At 41.1% G+C, this 21,780-nt stretch overlaps 1 protein-coding gene across 14 annotated transcripts in view; it reads right to left on the bottom strand.

The window, feature by feature from the left end:
• UNC13B (unc-13 homolog B) overlaps positions 1-21,780 on the bottom strand; it is a 222,661-nt gene that overhangs the window by 27,602 nt on the left and 173,279 nt on the right. For 7 of the 14 annotated variants that reach the window (XR_013759546.1, XR_013759547.1, XR_013759548.1 and 4 more), the window contains exons 2-6: positions 9,235-9,257; positions 6,862-6,908; positions 4,387-4,465; positions 2,205-2,279; positions 1,499-1,718 (exon numbers count right to left, since the gene is read on the bottom strand). Coding sequence is in view for 11 of the 14 variants with exons in the window: in XM_079112449.1 (XP_078968575.1) it covers positions 1,499-1,718; positions 2,205-2,279; positions 4,387-4,465; positions 6,862-6,908; positions 9,235-9,257 (444 nt within the window). In the remaining 3 variants the exon portion in view is untranslated. The remainder of the gene's footprint in view (positions 1-1,498; positions 1,719-2,204; positions 2,280-4,386; positions 4,466-6,861; positions 6,909-9,234; positions 9,258-21,780) is intronic. The other 7 variants (XM_079112448.1, XM_079112452.1, XM_079112454.1 and 4 more) reach the window with 1 other exon arrangement.

Here is a 21,780-nt window from a genome sequence, read left to right as displayed (position 1 = left end):
AAGGAATAGTGCCTGGGTGAAGATGTGTAGCCGTGGGAGAAGCTTAGGGAGACTGGATATCTCTGGGAAGAGTCAGTCACTATGGGGCCTGCTGCTTGGACACTGGAGTATGCAACTCAAAGGGTAACAAAACCTGGATAATTGTGATGGGGGGTGGTCATTATACTATTCTATTTGGATATATATGGAAAATTTTCATCAATTCTCCAACTCAGAATAATACCAACTGATGTCTCAGTTATCAGGGAAGGGTGGTGGGCAAGGTTAACCCCACCAGTCTCATCCAAAACGGCCAAGCATGATAAAAATCCCAGAACTCATTGAAGGACACAGTTGGGTTCTGCCTTATACCTTCAGTGTGGTATGGTAAGCAAAGTATGGTCTTTGGTGTCAGACAGACTTGGATTCAAGTCCTAGCTCCATCATTCCTAGCTTGGTGAACTAGTTTGTTTCTTTTTTTTTTTTAATTTTTTTTTATTTGTTGATAGACTTTATTTTATTCATTTAATTCTATGTGGTGCTGAGAATCGAACCCAGGGCTTCACACATGCTAGGCAAGTGCTCTACCACTGAGCTACAACCCCAGCGCCCCATTGGTGAACTAGTTTTCCCCTAAGGGGAGATAATGGTGTTTATTTATCAGGGTTGTAATAAGTATTATTTCAGACAGTGTATGTAAAAATCTAGCCCAGAGCCAGGCATCTAGCAGGTACTACATGCCACTATTATATTTTCCCCCATTTTCTACCACAATCCTTAAAGTTTTCATTACTATGGCTTGGCTCTGGGTAACACTGGGGAGACCTGAAGGAGGAGGTCCCCTGCCTTTCCTGGGGCCCAGCCACAGTGAGTACTAATCTAGGAGGGAAGAAGGAGACAGAAGGTTTGGGCAACGCCACCTCCCCTGACAGGAGCTACTTGCTTTCCTGTTCCCATTCTCACCACTCCTCATGACCATGTAGCTTGGCCTTGGGAGTCTGGCACACTCTCCTGTACAATAGACTCCATCTATTTGAATTTTCTATTCCTGGCACTGTTGTCTAAAAGCTCAATCTACACACAAGGAGTAAATGATTCCTTTCCTGGGTTCTAGGGTTTAGACCTCGGAGGTTCCTCTGTGAAGCCTGGAACCTCATGGAATTCACTCTTCTTATTAGTTTCAGTCCCTGATTAAACATGCTCTAGTCATTTAGGAAATAAGGCCACTATATACTACTCAAGGTTAGCCTCTAAGATCAACTGAATCCTGGAAGGGATTCTAGCTCTATCAGAAGACTATAAAAAGCTCAAAGAATTTTTGCTAAAGGTGCTTAAGAGAATACTGTAAGACTTGTTATCTGGAAAGACAACACCCCTGATTTGGCACCCTCCATTCTCTGAAAAGGAAAGAGTGGACTGGAGGAATGGTGGTTCAGCCATCCTAACCCGCCACTGCAAACCATTTTGGAGAGGCCCTCTTGCCTCGATTCTCCATCGTTCATCCCATAGGGGTACTCACGCTGCAGGCAGTCAGCATTGAGCAGGTCCTGGCACTTCTCATGACACTTGACACCACACTGGCTGCAGCGCATGCCTTGCCGGGCAATGCCCCAGAGCAGTCCTTCACACTCATAGCAGTAGGTTGGGGTGGTAGCTGTCCAGACCTCAAAGTTGTGGGGTGTGGTGCACGAGATGGGGTAGATTAAGGCCTGTAGGGTTTTCTTATACACATGGGATTTCTGAAAGATACACACCCCATTAACCACCAGTGATTTTAAGACTGTTGGAAGATGCCAGAACACAGAACAGACGCTGCGGGACAATCAGAACCCTGGTTTTTCCTCTGGCAATGGAGAAGATATGCTAGCCTGCCCAGCCCATAGCCCAGTCTGGCAGAAAGAAGCCCTCAATATAGTGTGTTCCTGGTTATCCAACACCAGTTAGACCTGATGCTCAGTCTGAGCCTTATCTCAACATTCATGCTTTCTAGGGAAACAGAGGGTACCAGGCCTACATAAAATCCTGAGTTCAGTGGTCAACCCTTCAACATGAGCCTCTGGTCTAGACTCTTGCTTCTCCCCGTATAGGAAACTGAGACCTGTTGTTATCAGTAAGTTTCATCAGTGATGTGTGCCCTATACTATTGAATTCCAAGTTAGTGCACCTACTGAGAAGATCACTAGTCCTGAGGCCAGTGGACTCGTGAAAACCAATAGGTCACTTACCAGCTCTTCATCCTTAAGAGAGGTACGTGTAGCCATTGCAGAAGTAATCCCTGCCTTCCGGGACTGGACCAGTGACTATGAGAGAAGACTTGTTGTCAGCCTTGGCTATCACCAAGGACTGGCAAAGTCCTAGGGAAGGAGCTTCAGTGATCAAAGTCACTTGACTATCACTCCATTATATTTTCACTGTCACTCACAGGTACTGCCCTGGGCAACAGGTAACAAGTGTTTCAGGTTCATGTAAAACCCAAGGCCAGGAGGAGACTGTTCTAACAATGTTAGAAACTGCACTTCCTTCAGGACATCTACAATCAAAAGAACTTCTCCTTTACTCACTATTTTTAGGTGTCCAACCCCATGGAAACTCCTTGTTTATATGAAGGTAAAGGAAAATGAAAAGCTTAGAATGACAGAGGGAAACAAATTATAAGAATAAGAGAGGCACACAACTCTGTCAGAGTTATGTTCAATAACTATCATTAGCAACAATGGTTCTACATTAACTCCAATGCCCTGGTACTTCCCTATGCCCAATCCCTGGGGGACTATAGAAGCCAGCAGTACAAATGAGAAGGGCACTTGGCAAGACAAAGGGCAGTGCAGTCTCAGTCAAATCCAGCAAGGCAGGGAGTTAGGTCTGAAAGCCAGGATTGTCCTGCTAGCCAGACTCTTGAATAGAGCGATCCCTTGTATCTGTCAAGTCTAAGCTTCAGGGACAGCCCCTGAGACACCTGGTTTCCTTAAGACAGTGGGCACTAGGCAGACACAAGTCATCATATTAGCTTAAGAAAAAAATATCAGCTGGGAGGGGCTCAAGTGATTTGGTATATGGACTCTTAAGAGGACAGGGAGGGGGGCTCTGGAGACACTCACCATAGCCTGCACAGAGGAGAGCAGAGAAAGGAACAACATGAAGTTAAAGCCCCCAAGGGCCTGAACACTTTCAAAGGCAACTGCGAGATCCATCCCCATTGTACAAAGTAGGAAACATGCTCCAACCCCCTTTGTCTCTATTCAATTCAACCCAGACAGTTGGACAGGGCCTGGGCCTGGAGCTCCTACTCTTAAGAGTTATGCCACAAGGTAAACAACAGACAAGGGTAAAAGAGGAGAAAAAATGAGACATGAGATAGATACTTGCTGGCAGGTAAGGAGGAAATAGAGAATTAGAAAAAAGAAGAAAAGAAAGGAAAACAAAGATGGGATAGGAGATAATAAAGTAGGGAGGGTGGTAATAAAGAAGATATGACATCAGATTTTATCTTTAACCAGCTCAATAATGGAAGAAAAGGAGGGAAAAAAGAGAAAGATGATAAATAAATGGTAGAAAATAAAGGAAAAAAAGAGAAAATATCAAATGATACTTTCATTCAACTGGCTAAGGAGGGAGAAACCAAAGGGAGAAAAAGAACAGAGAATGGAGAAGAAAGAAAAGGAGTGGATAGGAAAAACAGAATGGATAGAACAAGGAGAGCAAAGGAAGAAATAGGAATAGAAAATGGTAATAAGAGAATGGTTTTGATCTTACTGAATCTGAACCCTTATACATTAAACATTGAGTTTTAGAACTCTGGGCCCTGCTCTACCTCTGTGACCCACAAACTACAGAAAATTCCTTGAGCTGATCCTGTCTCAGAAGATATGACATAGAATCTTAGAGGTCCCGAGAGTAACTTTAACTCTTAAGTCTGTTGCAATATAATCCCACAAATGTTTATCATTGTCTCTCAGGGCCAGACATTCAGTTAACAGAGGTAGTCTAGGAAGTTTATGTCTTAGGATGACTTTCAGTTGACTTCCAGAAAGCTCCAGTCATGCTCATCACACACCAAACTCAATAATGTAGATCAAGGGCTAGAGGCAGTTTACAACCCAGGTCATCAAAGAGAGCTATAGAGATTCCTAGAGGATTCAGAAACCTAAAGAAAGACCCCAGAGTTAAGCTCTGAGGATCCAAGTTACAAACGTTCCAGGCAGGAGTTTGACCTACTGAGGTGCCTGGAGCTCTGTGGAGTGAGGCAGAACAAGGTCCTATTGAAGCTATTATTAAGTCTCAGTAAGTCAACGATGATCTGGTCTGGAATACTAAATGGACCATTTCCAAATCTGATAGCTTGCCAAGATCCAATGAAGGACATTTTCCAAGGATACCGTCCAAGCTTGCAAAAGAGTCTTTACTCACCAAATCACTGACAAGTGGCAATGGCTTCTTTCTGCGTAGGTCTGGCATGCTGTCGATGCCATAGAGCCCTCCCGCTGGCCTGAGGAGAGAAGAAAATATGTTAGGACCTTCAGCCCTGGCTTGAATACTGGCAGGTTCAGAGTTCCATCCTCCTTTATGTCCTCTCCCCAGAGGAAGATGAACTAACCTTCATCATATGCCTTTGAAAGGGTTAAGGAAGACATTGAGGGAAATAAAGTCATGGGATGAGCAATGGAACCTGCTCTCAGAATGTCCTAACGGGTCTCCTGTAGTTATAATCAAGGACTGAGAGTTCCTTTATCTGACTGGAATAGTTTAAGATAGTTCTATTTATTTGAAGGCACTTGTGTTTCAGAATGCAAGGTAGGAATTGTTGGTCAAGAGGGCTCCTACTCACACACAGGCCAGAGACACTGTTTTCCAAAGATAAGTCTTATCTCTACAGAAGGAGCCTACTGCCGATGTAAACAAGACTTCCAAACAATGACATATAGAAAGGGACCCTCTCTATCCAAGAGTAAACGAGTCAATAGTTCTGTCTATCTGAGCTCCTTTAAAAAAAAAAAAAAAAAGGCAGGGGGTCTCCATGAAGAAAGAAGCCTTTCTAATCAAATGGAGGCAGAGGAAGTGGGATAGGAAACTACCAAAATACCATTTGGTGTGGGTGGTGGAAAGTTCCATTTAGGAAGAAAATAGCAAAGGGACTCTGAGAATCTGGTCTGTCCTATGGACATATTAACAGAGACTAGAAAACATTATAGCTAGAGGAACTGTAAATTTCTAAAATTTGTATACCTCACTATACATATTAATTTTGTTATTTGCCTGTTCTTTCATAACAACATGAAATAAAAAGAGAATGCTGCCAACAGAACATCAATCTTATTTTTGTTCCCCTTCTCCTAAATCTTTATGTCTTCTGCCAATACTCCTTCCTCCCTTTGGATCTTGGTGTCACTTCTATAAAATGAGGTAGAAAGGTTGCAAAATTTCTCTGGCCTTTTGGATGCTGGAACTCTGATCTTTAATGAAAAGAACTCATGTACTTAGTTTCAATGACAGCAATAAAGGAGGGCAGGGAAGCTGGGCTATATACAACTGCTGATTTAAAAAAAGAAGTCCCAGAAGAATAAGTAGATACTTCAAGCAATATAGGCAAAGAATGAAGCAACAAAAATGGGTCAAGGTAAGGAACTGGAATAGTCAACTCAATATTAATTTCTAGTAAACTAGCTCCCTGGGCATAAGAAGTGGACATTGTCTTTAATGAGATTACCAAGCCAAGGGAAGTTCTATTCTTGTGACAGCTCCTAAATATTATGCTGAAGGAAAGAGAAGAAGACAAAAGGGAATTACTTAGAAAACCTTTACATGGTTCCATTTAAAAATAGTTTGGATATGTTCTATTGGCATGGGTACTTTTAGAAGGAAAAAAAAAAAAAAGTTCACTGAAAAAGCAACTGCTGCCACAAATTTAGAGCTAATTCTAAAAATGATAATATATACCACTTAAGCCAAGAAGTTTTGCAACATAAATGATCTTTTGAAAAAGAAGAAAGGGGAAGCTCATTCCCCTGATTTGACTTTGATTCAGAAAAGACCAATCACAAAATATGCAGTATGTAAAAATGTAGTAGAGGGCTGGGAATATAGCTCAGTGGCAGAGAACTTGCCTAGCATACGTGAGGCCCTGGGTTTGATTCCCAGAACTGGAAACAGAGAAAGAGAGAAACAAAGAAACTAGATAATTTTATGATCTCATGTTCTTCCCTGTTCACAAGTAAGAGGAGGTGATTACTGAGAATTCTGATGTCAGAAGCCTTTGTAGGGCAAAAGGAGAAGGAAGGTCAGAAAACGAACTGGCAGTGTATGTGAGAGAGAGTTAGGTCTGGGGAGGCACTTAAACTCTTCTTTCTCCCCGAAGAACAGTCATTCAGTCACAGGACAGTCTAGCAGCTTAAAATGACTCTCTGGTGCAATCATGAGTCTGAAATTCCCAGACAAGAAGCATAGACAGCATACACAGAGCTCAGAAGGGATGTGACTTAGTCTTGACTACAGTGGAATGGAATAAGTAGGTGACTCACAACAGCTGAAGCCCGGGGAGTACTCTAATCAGCTACATCATCAACAATGAAATGGAAAGAAAGTATTTCCACATGCTGGTATTTTTTTCCCTAATGTCCTCATATTTTACATAAAAAGTATATTGCCACTCTGATTCAATGGATCAACTATCAGAGAGGCAAGGACGGGAGAATCCCAAAGCTCCCTTTTCTGCCTCTAAGATAATCAGCAGTTCTCTCCTCTGTCCCAGGGAACCAATCTACAGTGGAACCTTTTCTCTCCGTAGGGGTTAGCTAATGGAGCTGTCTCCACTGTTTCCCAGGGGGAAAGCTAAAAGCAGAGAGAGGTAGCACATGATTCACAGAAAATTTGTAGGGAATCACTTACCCTTCTGGAAGCCACTGAGGCAGAGAGGAGTCACCATCATCTGGAATCTTTTAAAAGAGAGAAAATGTTAGGTCCTAGGAAAGATGGGATATTCAACACATGGTGATATAGTCAGCCTGATTCTAAGCCAATAATCTATCATCCAGGCAGCAAGCAGGTTGCCAAAATGAACAGTACTTGTTTTCCTTCTTCCCGGTGAATGGTAAGGATACAAACCCAAGCCCACTGAGGTCCTGGGCTAAGGTCCACAGGAAAGGTGAGAGCTGCCAGAACTTACCAGTCAAGCCACTGGTATTGACAACAGTAGTCCAAGCCCAACAGAAGGGCCTTCTTAGGCTTCCAGGTCTCACTAAAGCAAAAGGGTAACTTCATATAGAGTTGAGTCTTCTTCCAGCTACATTAGCTCCTTTGGCTATCCCAGAAGCCAATCTAGTCTTTCTGGATTCCCATCTCAACTTGTAATTTGACAGTTTGGGTTCCTTGAAGCCCTAGATCACTGATGCTGAGTACTCAAGTACAACAAAAGCCCAGGGCAAATTAGACACTTGGGTTATCATTCTGGTGAATTTTATAGGCCCAAGAATGTAGCTGAAAACTGAAGTACCAAATAATTCAAGGAATGAACAGTTAAAACAAACACTTCTTACAAGGTTTCTGCAGAAAACAAAATAAGCCAAGCCTTTCAAGCAGTGCAGAGAAAAAAGTTCCAAAGCTGCCAGGACACTCCAGAGAATCAATGGCACATGATTTTCTGGCATAAAAAACTTAGTGCTGTTCCCCTCCACTCCCAACAATTTCCCTTTCTCCTAACTTCCCTAGAGCAAACAAGTTCCAGAAGGAAGGCAAAAGTAAGCTGCTTAATTCTGGATGGGGCAGAGGGTGGATGGGTGGGTACATGTTTGGGGAGAGCTAAAGGAGGGAGAAGTTATGGATAGAATGAGGCAGGACAGAACAGAATAGAGGGAGACAGGGCAGGGTAAGAGGAGATGGAAAGATGAGCAAGTAGGAAAGGTGGATTAGCAGTGGTTCAGATGAACTTTGAATTTAGGATAGTTTCTAGTAAGATGCACCTCAGGTCATCTGTGCTTTAAATCAAGCTTATCTGTCTACTACCCACACTCTTATTTCACCTCTGCTGTGTATCCTGATTGTGAGGGTGGGGTGATACTGGTAATGGGCTGTCAGGCCCAGAAGGCAACCAGAAGTGGTTGAAGCAAAAGACAATGGGTACAAGAGAAGAAACAAAAGTAGGTGTGATATAATGGTTGCTCCTAAGGCTGCTTGGGAACAAAGGCAGGGGGTGGGCATCAGGTGAGTCCTCCTGTAAATCTCCAGATTCTACTAACCAGAACTTATCTTCTCTTTGAAAACAGCTGCTATATTGAGCAGACACTTATTTCCTTTTTAATTTGCCAGAACTACTGGGCTTAAGAAAACCAAGTCACAAGAAGTCTTTGGAAGCCAGGCCCAAATCATGCTCATTTCCTAAGCTCAGAGGGTACAATAGTCTGCAGAAGCACACAACATGCACACACAGCACACTGAAGGAAGGAAGGGAATGGGAGGAGATCTAGAGAAAGTACTTATAGGAAGTGTATTTATGGACACAACTTGCACCTGAAGGAAACACAAGGTGAGCATGAATCCTGAGCTTATGGGCTTCAGAACATATGCACAAACACATCTGAGGAAGATTCACAGTGTTCACTAGGGCCCAAGTCACAGGCAAAGCAAATCCTCACTAAATTCAAGGGCCAGTGCTAACAGGCAAGGAGCATTAGTATAATATGCATTCACAGGCTTCAGGAAACCACACAACAGTCTATTGGAAGTTGTGCCCATGAAGAGGCCAGAAAGCCTGCTCAGAAGCACAAAGCACTTTCACCATTAGGGCCCCAAGCAGAGGCACAAAATTCCTGTGGCAACTTTTGCTTTCAAATACAAAGTATTGTGCATGCTGAGCTCAGCCAAGGTTTATAGCATATGCCAGAGTCTGCAGCTACAGGCTGAAAAGAAACACACACTGTGTAGATTAGGAGGGTAATCAGTCTGGGGAAGTCAGTCTGAGTACAAGTGTAAGCACACACATGCTACACTGAATGTGCATCTGTGCCAGTGCACACACACACATTCTTCCACTGTGGTCTAGGGGTGTCAGCTGGAGCACACACAGCATGAAGCATGCATACAAACTTCTTTCTGCAGAAACAGACCATCTGCAATGAGCCACAGCTCAGAGGCACAGATCGTGCGCGCGAGCACACACACACACACACACACACACACACACACACACACACACACATACACAGTACTCAGAGGGCAGGGCAGAGAAGAGACAACAAAAAGGACCCAGAGGGCCAGAGGCACAACCTGAAGGGCTTCTTGATTTCCTTCTGCAAAGGAGAGAAAGAGTGGGGGAGGGGGAGAGGGCATAAAGGTTAGTAGATTCAGTCCTATAGCAGGAAACCCCCCCAAAATGCCAGTTAATCCTGAGGGTCTGCATTCAGGCTCAGGACTGCCAGGGTCACAATACCATGTTTGTTACCAACGACTACTCCAATAGACTGAGATACCGAGTCCTCTCAAGCCACATGAGCTTACTCTAGATCTGGAATAAGTCCTCAAACCCCAAAGGCCCTAGTGGTTGAGCCCTTTCCATTTTGCATTGCAGGACTGGCCATGCATTTGCCCAGTAAGCCCTAACCTGTTTTCCTAGACCTTAAATTAAGAGAGGCCAAGGTAGGACCTGGGGTCAAAGTCAGAACCAGGATGCTGAATGGGTAGAGACCCTGGGGCATCAACTGTCTGTTGTCCCTTCAGAAGCTGCAGTAATATGGAAGATAAAACCATGACTACAGTCCCAGCCCTGGTTATTTATCAAATCCAAAACAATACTTTTTTTTTTTTTTTTTTTTTGGTACCAGGAATTGATCCTAGGGGCATTTTTCCACTGAACTACGTCCCCAGTCCTTTTTATTTTTTATTTTGAGAGAGGGTCTCCCTAAGTTGCTGAGATTGGCCTCGAACTTGGGATCCTCTTGTCTCAGCCTCCTAAGTTGCTAGTATTACAGGCATGTCCCACTGCACCCCAGCCCAGAACAGTACTTTCAAAGAAAAAGGACACTTTCAGAAGGACTCAAGCAAACCATGATAGGAAACAATGTCCAAAGATTACTCCCTTCCTAGTCATCAGGGACTTCAGCACCCTCTAGGCCACACATGGACAAGTCCATAGGCTTCCTGCTCTAAGGACAGTATACATATTAAGATTTGTAAGACTGTTCTCTATTCCAGAGTCATTCCTACTCAGTCTAGGCAAAAAGTGTAATTTGGGGCACAAGTGTAACCAGAATGCTCCTAAGTTGTCAGAGTATTAGGCTATAGCACCAGCAAAGGTGCAATAAAAGGTTTTTCCTTGTTTAGGGTGCTTTGGTTACCTCTTTTTTTCCAAACTGCTCATGAGAGTTTTCTTACAATTGTGCATATAAGACCCTTATAAGCATTCCGCAGAGGATAGATATGTATGTAAATAAATTCCAGAGATTTTTCTAGGTGTGTCTACTTTGCTCTGTCCCCTGCTGTTCACCAGCTGGGAATCCTTGAGATTGTGAGGGTACCCTTCTGGCCTCACTGCCCAGGTGCCAGCACTGGGCCTTCTTCCTGTCAGGGTCAGGGTGAGATTTGGGGGAGGTTTTGGGTAATTACTGAAGTATTCTCTTGTTACTTCTGTCCTATGCATCACATTCAGTGCCAACAACTTAGAATAGCAAGTTGATGGTCCAGGATATATTAGGACAATAGCAGTATGGGACATGACTCCAAAAGCACAGGAAACATAAGCAAACAGATTAGGACAATCCCAGTTTAAGTATGTTGATGTCCATTTTATCTGAACATTTGTCATTAGCTTCTCAGTGCCAGTGACTGACCTAGATAGACAATGGAAACAAAAAGATGAACAAAACAGAGTCCATCACCTGAGAGGGAACAAGGCCAGTTCACCCAGCCAACCCAATATGGAATTTCCTCCAACAAAAGTCTCTACAATCAGTCCAAGTCAACACAGGTAACTCTTGAAAGGGATGGCAGCAGCAAACAAAATAGTGTTACATGGTAAAAAGTATTCTCCATGATTCACACTGACCTTGGGAAGGGGACTTGAACCATATGTTCCCTATTGTTCCTACCTCTTCCTGTTGCATAGTGCTTTAATTTTTGACTGTAACCATCTGAACATTTTCTTGAGAGCTTTTTCTGTTGAAGTTTTGTCTTATAACACTATGCAAAGGGTGAGTGAGAACAAAAATCTGAGCATGCTTCTTTTTTTTTTAATTTTTTTTAGTTGTCAATGGATCTTTTATTTTATTTATTTATTCCATTCACAAAGTTTTCTTTGTGAATGGAAGCCTCTGCAACTGAGTGGAACACTTTAAGACAAACAAAAAATTTCAAACCAGGTACACTGGCACTAACCTGTAACCCCAGCTACTTGGGAGGCTGAGGCAGGAGTTTTGCAAGTTTGAGGCCAACATGGGCAACTTAGTAAGGCCCTGTCTCAAAATAAAATAAAAAAGGGCTGAAGAGCACTTGCCCGGGATGCACAGGGCTCTGGGTTAAATTCCCAGTACCACCACCACCACAACAAAAATAATTGTACAGAAATCCATCAACTTGGGTTCATCAGCTCTCCTTGTTTCCCCCCTTCCTTCTCAAGACCCACTGATATCATATCACAAGTAAAAAGGAGAAACCAAGAAACTAATTAATAGTTCCCAAATTTTCAAGCTATTTATGGTGACCCAATGTGTCATATGTCCTGACAGAAGAATGAACACAAGAGTAGGAATCCTTCAAAACAGTGCAGCTCCAGAAAGGTGGGTGAGGGCAGAATGACATTTCCTTGAACAGGGACATATCTCTTCCACATCTACATCCTACTCTCCCCATTGTATATACTCTGTTCCCTTTGAATAAGAAAAATTAGGCATGAAACACTTTAACTGACCCTATGACTCAAACTGGAAATTTCTTTCCTCCTCCACTGTCTTAAATAAATTCGACACAACATGTCAAAGTTATTTTGGTTGAATCCTGTTCTCCCATATTTCTCCATAATACCTACAGAATAAAATCCAATTAGTTGACAAGGCCACCAAGGCTCTCCATGACCTGATTTTTTTCCCACTCCCTTCCTGACTTCATAGAAACTTGCTATACTCTAGTTGCCTTGTTTCCCAAAGGTCACATACTGAAATGATACATATTTACTCATTCTGTTTCATCAGTCTTAAAGAGCACTGTGCATGTTCTTTCTACAAAGTTTATAAAACAAAAATTCTCCAAACTGCAGCTCTGGGAGGACTTCCCTAATGCCTGTTCAAGCCTCCTAGTGTACTCAAAGTTCTGTTCATCCTTCTCATTGGTATAAATATCATGCCTGGACAAATTCTACTACAATACAGATGAGAATCACAGCGAACAGACACATATTTTTAATCTCAACTGAGCTCTTGGTATCACCTGACAAGTTCCTTCCATCGTATTAATAAGATCTCTCTTCTACTTCTCAAAGTAGTTATACCTACCCTTCAAATCCCTACCTTATCCCAGAACTTTAACAACTGCCTATTGAATAACACCTGGATATCCCATGCTTAGTTCAAATCCAATACTAAATTTACATCTTCCACCTCTAAACTCCTCCTCCTCCTTCTGTATCTGAGACCTAAGTCTCTCAGCCAGAAACTAGATTCTTCTCTTTCCACTCCACCTCTATGTAGTCAACCACTCATCCCTCTATGGTCTACCCCCTAAATATTTCTGATATTCTCTCCTGTCTCTTCATTCCAAACTGCCACCACCCTAGTCTAGACTGGCACTATCTCTTATCTATAACAAGAGACCCCAGGCTGACCTGACCTCCTTTCTCTTTCTCTCTCCCATCTATAACAAGAGACCCCAGGCTGACCTTCTCTCTCTCTCTCTCTCTCTCTCTCTCTCTCTCTCTCTCTCTCTCTCTCTCTCTCTCTCTCTCTCTCTCTCTCTCTCTCTCCTTCCCCCTCTCCCGGGGATTGAACCCCAGAGAACAAGAGAATTATATCCCTGGCCCTTCCTATTTATTTTTTGAGACAGGGTCTCTTTAAGTTGCTCAGGCTGGCTTTGAACCTGCCCTAGCCTCTCAAGCACCTAGGATTACAGGTGTGTGCTACAACACTCAAAGGGCATTTTTTTTCTTTTTCTTTTTTTGTATCAGGAATTTAACCCAGGGGCACTTTACCACTGAGTCACATCCCCAGTCCTTTTAATTTTTGAGACAGGGTCCTGTTAACTTGCTTAGAGCCTGGCTAAATTGCTGAGGCTAGCCTTATACTTGTGATCCTCCTGCCTCACCCTCCCAAACTGGGATTATAGGCAAGCAATACTACACTTAGTCAGATCACATTTTCTCTTTTAAGTTCTGATCACATTTTTTCTTTGCTTAATTGCATTAATGGCTTTATTATAGCTCATAACACACTTCAACATTTGTACTTTCCCTACCAATCTAACCTACCTCTCTTCTGCTCTTTTTCATGTGTCCCATATGTAAGTCTTATTAAACATTGTCCACCATATCTTCAAGATCCTGCACATCTCCCCTCCATACCCCTCACGTCTACTAGGTAGATCAGGACTTAACTCTTTTAAGAGTTAGCTCAAATATTAATACCTCTATGAAATGCATCTGCCTTCCTCAAAAAGGCAGAATTAGGTGACTCTCCACTGTGTGCCCATGGTGCTCTATGTGCACTTCTGTGACAATGCTGTCAATACTATCTTTGGTTTTCTATATGAACATCACCCTTTATATTTCTTGATAACTGTGAACTTCTTCAGAACTTTCTTTCTTTTTTTTTTTTTTTTTTTTTTTTTTTTTTTTGGTACTGGGGATTGAACTCAGGGGGGCACTCTATCACTCAATTACATCCCCAGATCTGTCTCAAAAAATTTAATTTTGAGATAGGGTCTTGCTCAGTTTCCTAGGCTGGTCTCCAATTTGTAATCCTCCTGTTCCAGCCTCCCCATTCACTGTGATTACAGGTGTGAGCTACCATGCCAGGCTTGAGAACTTCTTGTGAGCAGAGTCTGTGAACTTCTTGAGAGAAAGCATTATATATCTGATTTCACTTTTATAGCTTGAGGAATGATCACATCTTTTGGCATTTGTATGTAGTAAAAGAAACCTGCATATTTTAGAACTTAGAAAACAACTAAAATAAAGACCAGAGAGAATATAAGTCTGTTCATCAGTGTCTTGTACCATTTTCCAGACCCCAAGGAACTGCTTTCCTAACTATTCAGTTTGTCCCACCCATTGGACAAACAAAAAATGCTTTTCTTGTTAAGAATGAAAGTTTTTGTGTTTCATTTCGTAAAATGCTTTAGGATTTTTCCCATTCTGATTTATTTTTCATTTTAAGTTATAAAACCTATAGAACAACCACTTTGCAGGAAAATCCCTAATCCAAACAAATAATCTCACTCTTCTAATTAATCCATTTTATGAGAAACTGACATAGCTCCTCACCTGCACTTCTACCAATATGCCCAATAAAACAATCTTTTTTTTTTTTTAAAGTGGACACAAATATCAGTTTATGTTTGACTCTAAAACACGGAGCACCTGGTATTGGTTCCATCTGTGTTCTGGTGCAAAGCTTCTTGTGTACCTCTCACCTCGATGGATGAGTAGGCATGGAAGGGTGTGTTCAGGGAGTAACATGGGGACTGTGGATTAGCAGGTGGTTGAAGAAAGCTTGCTGAAAACCAAAGAGCATGAGAATGATCCTGCCACGAGCAGAGAGAAGGTCTGATCTGAAGGACAAAGAGCATGGGAAGCCCAGGACCTGAGGGGGAGAGAATGAGGTGAGCAGGAGAAGGAGAGGGCCAGCTTCCTCAAGGCCTGTGACAGTGTCGGGATCCTCAGGGCTGGAAGGAGGCAGAAGAAAAGTTTACTTTGGCTCATGGTGCAGAGGTTTAGTCCATGGTGGGCTGACTCCATTGCTCTGTGTCCAGTGTGAGGCAGGACATCATGGCAGAAAGGCATGGAAGCGATCGGAAGTTCGGTGATGGATGCAGAGCAGAACAGAGCAGAGCGACCGGGCGAATGGAAGGTGAGGCTGTGTCCAGGGGGCACTGGGGCATCAGATGGGGTTCCACTTGCTTAAGAGACAGTGGAAGAGCCCATCTGAGACACAGCACCAATGTAAGAACCCAGAAACCACTCTGGAAACAGGAAATCACATAAGAGGGTTTATTAAGCAAACAGTGTTTCCCTGCAGGGTAAGAGAGAAAGTGAGAGGAAGAGAGCGCATGCGCAAGAGAGTGAAAAGCGAGGAGGAGAAAAAAAGAAAGTGAGTAGGAGAGAGAAAGCATGAATGTGAGGAGAAGAGGAGAGAGAGCCCAATAAAACAATCTTAACTCCATTGGACTTGGGAGTCAAAGACCTGAGGTGTTCAACTTATTTGAACCTATTTTTCCTTATATATAAGAAGGTAAGAACATGGGCTAAGTCGTAGAGTGCTCGCCTAGCATGCATGAGGCCCTGGGTTCAATCCTCAGCACCACATAAAAATAAAATAAAGGTATTGTGTCCACCTACAACTAAAACAAAATATTTTTAAAAAGAAGGTAAGAACAACTATCTCCCAGGGTTACAGCAAGGATTAAATACTTATTAAAAACCTACTGCACATTAGGAAGTATTCTTGGTGCTAGTAATACAGCAGTAGCTAAAACAAATTCCCAGATCTTAAGAAGATTTTATTAAAGTGGAAGTAGCAAACTGTAAATGCTAATGATAAAGATGATGATGGTAGCTGACACTAACTAGACACTTATTATTTTAGTAAACTCATTTCTCACAACTCCATTGAGTAAATAATATTACGATTTCCACTTTTGTTGTTTTTGACCAAAGTGAAGATCAGGGCTGGGGTTGTGGCTCAGTGGTAGTGCTCCCCCCCAGCATGCGTGAGGCCCTGGTTTGATCCTTAGCACCACATAAAAATAAAATAAATGTATTTAAAAAATCAAAATCAAATCTGAAAAACAAAAACAAAAACAAAAACTGAAGATCAGAGAGGTTAAGAAACGCTCCAAGTCACAGGAGGTGGCAAGGCCAAAATTCAAAATAGGCATTCTAATTCCAGTTCTAGTTTCTGTCACCAAAAGAAATAAATATATACTATGTCACATGTGATAAAGGCTGTGGTGAAAATTTCAGGTAAGGGAAAAAGATAATGGCTCCTGATGACTATATTAAGAGTTGCTATTAAAATTTTATTAAAGGTTATCAGGGAGGCCTCATTGATGACATCTAAGCAGAGACCTGAAGGAAATAAGTAAGGAAATCACAGAGTCCTAGAAGAAAAGTATTTCAGGCAGAACATAAATCAAGTGCAAAGCCTGAGGTGAGAGCATAATTGGTATGAGGAACAGCAAGTTTGCAATGAAGTGTCAGTTCAAACGGGTCCTTAGAAGAACTTTGGTTTTCATTCTGCGTGAGACAGAAAATCACTAGAAGGTTTTGAGCAGAGAGGTAATATGATCTGACTTATGTTTTGTAAAGATTACTGAAGAGGGACATGCATAGGAACAGGAAGACCAGTTAGACTACTATAATAATCTGTTGAGAGAGAAAATGGTGGCTTAGAACAAGGTTAATAGTGGCAGAAGTAGAGGTGGTGGCAAAATTCAGGATTTTTTTTAAAGGTAGAGAAGGCTGAATTGGAGGTAGATTGTGGGGCGGCAGAGAGGAAAAGTCTGGAATGACTTTGCCATTTACTGGTAAGGAAGGCCTACAGGAAAAGTAAGAGAACTGGGGAAAAAAGAAATCTGAGATGCCTACTTACATAAAAATGGGAATGTTACATGGGTTTGGAGTCTGGTGTTTATGGAAGATTTATGGCCTGGAGACATAAATCCAGTAGTGCTTATGAAGCTCTAAGGATCATCCAGGAAGTGAGTATAAATAAAATAAGGCAGGATTGAATCCTGGGATGTTACAAGGTTGAAGAGATGAGCAAGGATTAGCAAACATAACTAAAAAGGGATAATGAATACTAGTGAGAGAAAACAAAGGCAGAGAAGTATTACGGAAGCTAAGTAAAGAGATCATTTTTTAAAAAAAGAACTTGCCGGGCATGATGGTGCATACCTGCAATCCCCAGCTACTTGGGAGGCCAAGGAAGGAGGATCGATCACAAGTTTGAGACCTCCCCAAGCAACTTAGTGAAACCATCTCAAAATAAAGTAAAAGGGCTGGGCATAGCTCAGAGGTAGAATGCTCCTGAGTTGAATCTCCTGAGAACTGAGAAAGAACTGAGGAAAGAAGATAAAAGTCAGTGGAACAGAACTGAGAGTCCAGAAATAAACCCTTACACTTACAGTGAGTTGGTTTTTCACCATAATCATAATGATACTAAGACCATTCAATGGAAAAATAATAGTCTTTTTCTTTTTTTCTCTCTTTCTCATGGTACTGGGGATTGAAATCCAGGGCTTTGTGTATATTAGGCAAGCATTCTGCCACTGAGCTACATCCCCAACCAAAACAGTCTTGTCTACAAACCATGCTGGGAAACTAAATATCCATTGTCACAAAAACTGAAGTTTAACCCCTACCTCACAACACATTAAAAAACTCAAAATAGATCACAGATCTAAATATAACAGCTAAAACTCTTAGGGGGAAAAAAAAAAGATTAAATCTTTATAACTATGGATTAAACAAAGATCTTTTACAATACCAAAATTGTAATCAACACAAGAAAAAAATTTTGAATTTCATCAAAATTTAAAACTTGTGTGCTCTACTTCATTCCAATTGTGATGACTATTGTTTAAAAAGTAAAAACAAGTTGGGACATGGTAGTGCATGCCTATAATTCCAGAAACTTGGAAGGATGAGAAGCAGGATTGTAAGTTTGAGGCCAGCCTCGAACTTCCTAAGACCCTGTCTCAAAAAAAAAAAAAAAAAAAAAAAAAAAAAATTCAAAAAGGTCTAGGGATGTAGTTTAGTGGTAAAACACTAGGTTCAACCCCCCAGAATCAAAAAATTAATCAATTAGGTAATAATTTTTTAAAAAGTGCTGGAATGTGGAGGAATGAGAACCCCTATGCACTGTTAGTGAGAATACAAAATTGTGCAGCCACTGTAGGAGATGGTAGGGTCATTCCTCAAGAAATCAGAATTACCATATGATCAAACAATTCCACCCCTAGGTATATACCCAAAAGAAATAAACACAGAGAATCAAACATATTTATACTCCTATGTTCACAGCAGCATTACTCACAAATGACTATCAACTATGTACTAACAAAATGTCCATTCAATGAACTATTCAGCCACAAAAAAAGAAATGAAGTATTGATACATGCTATAACACTGAAGAATCTTAAAAAAAGTAAGTCAGACATAAAATGCCACATATTGTATGACTCCATTTATAGTAAATGTACAGAATACGCAAATCTACAGAGACACAGTAGACCAGTGGTTGTAAGAGGCTGAGGGCAAAGGGGATTGGGGCGTGAACGCTAACGGGAAAGGGGTTTCTCATGGGGTGATATAATGCTACTGTAATAGATAGTGGTGAGGATTACATAACTATGCAAATATACAAACAAAACACTTGGCTGTCCATTTTTAAGGAATTTTAAGGGCAAATTTTGTGGTATATAAATTTTAACTCATTAAAGGTGCTATAAAAAAAGGAAGACATGATCAATTGTGTCCAGTGGCTGATTGATTGCTTACAAGGAGGACTAAAAACGAACCCTACATTTGGCAATATGGTGGTCATCTGGTGCTTTGGACCAAAGCTATTCTAGTGGACTGGCAGGAACGGAAAGAACTGAATTTTATACAATGTACATGTGAGTACTTAAGACAGTGCTGAGCACACACTCACACACACAAAAGATGAAAAATAAGAACTCAATTTAATGGTAAGTTACAATTAGTAAGCTCGCCCTAAAATGTCTCAAATACCGCAGTGGAGAAAACTGATTTATCAAATACTTTACCATAGTTAGCAGTTACTGTGATACTGTACCAGTTTACTAGATTAGGGAAAATATTCTAGTGAAATCTATAACAGGAGTATGTCGGTGAGAGCCTGGTCTGTGTGCTTACACTGCTCTATGCAACAGTGCTGGAGTCAGAACCGAACCCAGCACGGAAGGGATATGGAAGGGATGATGTCACTCTGGCATTCCTTCCAACCCTCACTTTGTAGACCTTAGACTATTACAAGTCTTGCTTGTCTTCCTCCTTCTCCGCCACCATGGGTACTGGGGATTGAACCCATGCATGCTCTACCACTGAGCTATATTCCCAACCCTTTTTTATTTTATTTTTAGGCAAGGTCTTGTTAAGTTGCTGAGGCTGGCCTCAAACTTGAGATCCTCCCACCTCAGCTTCCCGAGTTGCTGGGATTACAGGCATGAACCACCATACCTGGCCTGGCTCGCTTTTTTACTGGTGCTTCACAAAATCTCCTTTTCATCATCTCTACTGCTGTCACCACCTGCATACCTCAGGTACTACAAGCTCCTGCATCACCTAACAGGATATCAGGCCAGAAAGGGACTTCAAAAGCTGAAGAGTCAGACACAAGTATCCTTGGTGCTCATGCTAATGTCAGCTCCCACCAAACTTTAAGGAATTTGTAAGGAATTACTGCCTTGACAAAACTTGCTTTTATTGTTGCTGTAATGAAATGATTTCTAAATGCCCAGAGAGAAGAAAAATAGGCTACAAAGTTAAGAAGAGAGAGATCCTTTACAGCAAAGAAATTTTAGAGAGCTTCCTGGAAGAAGTGATGTTTTGGCTGTTGTGTTGAAGAACAAGTAACTTTTGCTAGGCTGAAACAGTAAACACAGTACCTTAGGATAGAAGGAGGCATATATCTGTGAATATACTGAGAACAGAAAGAGCAAAGCAAGTTTGTAAGCCAGCAAAATTTCCTTTTGGGAACTATATGGGGGGGACAATGGGAGATATGCCTGGAAATGTATACACCAATTTTAGTAACCCTGAATAACAAGTGGAGGAATTTAGACTTTTTTTTTTTTTTTTTTGGACAAGCTATAAGGAGCGGCTTTAGAGATATTTAAAAGGAGAGTGACATGAGTTTTTCATTTTTTGAATTTAATTTTATAATTTAGTACTACATTCATATGATTTAAGTTCTAAAATGTATAAGAGAATGTACAGTGACAAATCTCCATTCCATCTCATTTGTTTTTTCCTTTAATACCTTTCCCCATGGACAACCATACAAGATCATGCATCATGTAATGACATCTCAGTTGATAATATGATGCATATACCATACAGCCTAGGTGGATAGTAAACTACATGATCCAGGTTTATTTAAGGACACTATGGTGTTCGCGCAATGACAAAAATCAATGCATATCTCAGAATGTATTCCTGTTGTTAAGTGATATATGACTATGTTTCTTATGTATCTTTCCTTAGATATTCTATACATACACTACAAGCAGACGCTATGGGGGGGGTGTTTCTTTCCTTCCCCTTTTTATACAAATGAAAGCTTATACATACTATTTTGCACTATGCTTTTCATGTCAAGATACCTTAGATATTTTCTTTTCATGTGGGTCAAAAGCTACCTCATTCCTTTTATAGCTACATGATACTGTATTCCGCTGTTTGGATATGCCAATAATTTATTTAACCAGTATTTAATAAATATTTAAGTTGTTCTCAATCCTTAAAACAATGCTTTTTAATAGTTTTTTAATAGTTTTTTAATAGTTTTAATAGTTTTTTAATAGTTTTAAAACTATTAAAAACAATGCTTCGAAAATACTCTTGTACATATGTCACTTCCACATGTGAAAATATATCTGCAGGATACATTCCTGAAAATGGGGCTGAGGGCACAAAGGTATATAGATTTGTAATGCTGAAGAATTTTGCCTATTGCTTTCCTTAGAGATTATACCAAGTTACACACGCATCCCACCAGCACTGCATGAGTGCCTGTTCCCTCACACCTTTGCCAACATGCCTCATACTTTTAATTTTGTCTTAGGAAAATTAATCAGGTTATATGCAAACGAGGACAACTCCATTTACATTTAAAACTGGTGAATACAGCATATGCTCTTTGGTTATATTTAATTTTGATTGGAAGGAGAAATTTTAAAGCTACATATCTCCATACTGCCTAGAAAAAGTTCTCTTATTTCCTGTAGTCAAAAAAATTCCATTCTCCAGTACTTAGGTAAGCAACCTTTACCTGGAGAAGGAGAAAAGGGAATATGACCCATAGAAGGCAGCAGGGTCCTTACACATGGTTAGATGTATAAGCAGTTTCTGGCTATTCCAAGTAGGAAATAAAGTTCTGCTTTGTAAGGCTGGTACTGAAAAGATGGCAAGATGGAGTTGGGAAACTTTCACAGTGAACTATAACGTAGAGAAGTTCTACAAGGTGCTGAGGAAATGGCAATCTTATCTCAACCAGAAAACCCTGGAAAATAATTTTAAGATGCAACACAGGATTCTTTCTTGGCCCTTCTAGTGCCTATGAGCAAATATGTCTCATCCCCTACACTTGTTTCTCACTCCCACATTTACTTTATACCTGAATATCCTAAAAGCCTTATAGCTGTAAACTACTTCTGCTCTTTTTGTAAAGGTACTTTCTATGGTTCCCCCCAACAATAGACTGGAAACTCCCTAAGGACAGGAAATTAATTCCTGTTGCTACAAAAACCTCTTTCACTCCTGTTCCCACAGGATTAGCTTAAGGACTGCACTCAAATAGTTTAGACCTCCCATCACTTTGTGAAACCCACCACCGTGCTAGGCCCCATGCAGTCCAGATGGATCCATGT

This window comes from Sciurus vulgaris (assembly GCF_902686455.1).
Source record: "Sciurus vulgaris genome assembly, chromosome: 15".
In the NCBI taxonomy this organism is placed as follows: domain Eukaryota; kingdom Metazoa; phylum Chordata; class Mammalia; order Rodentia; family Sciuridae; genus Sciurus; species Sciurus vulgaris.
Note: the sequence above shows the minus strand (reverse complement) of the source record. Positions and strands in the feature narration are given on the sequence as shown.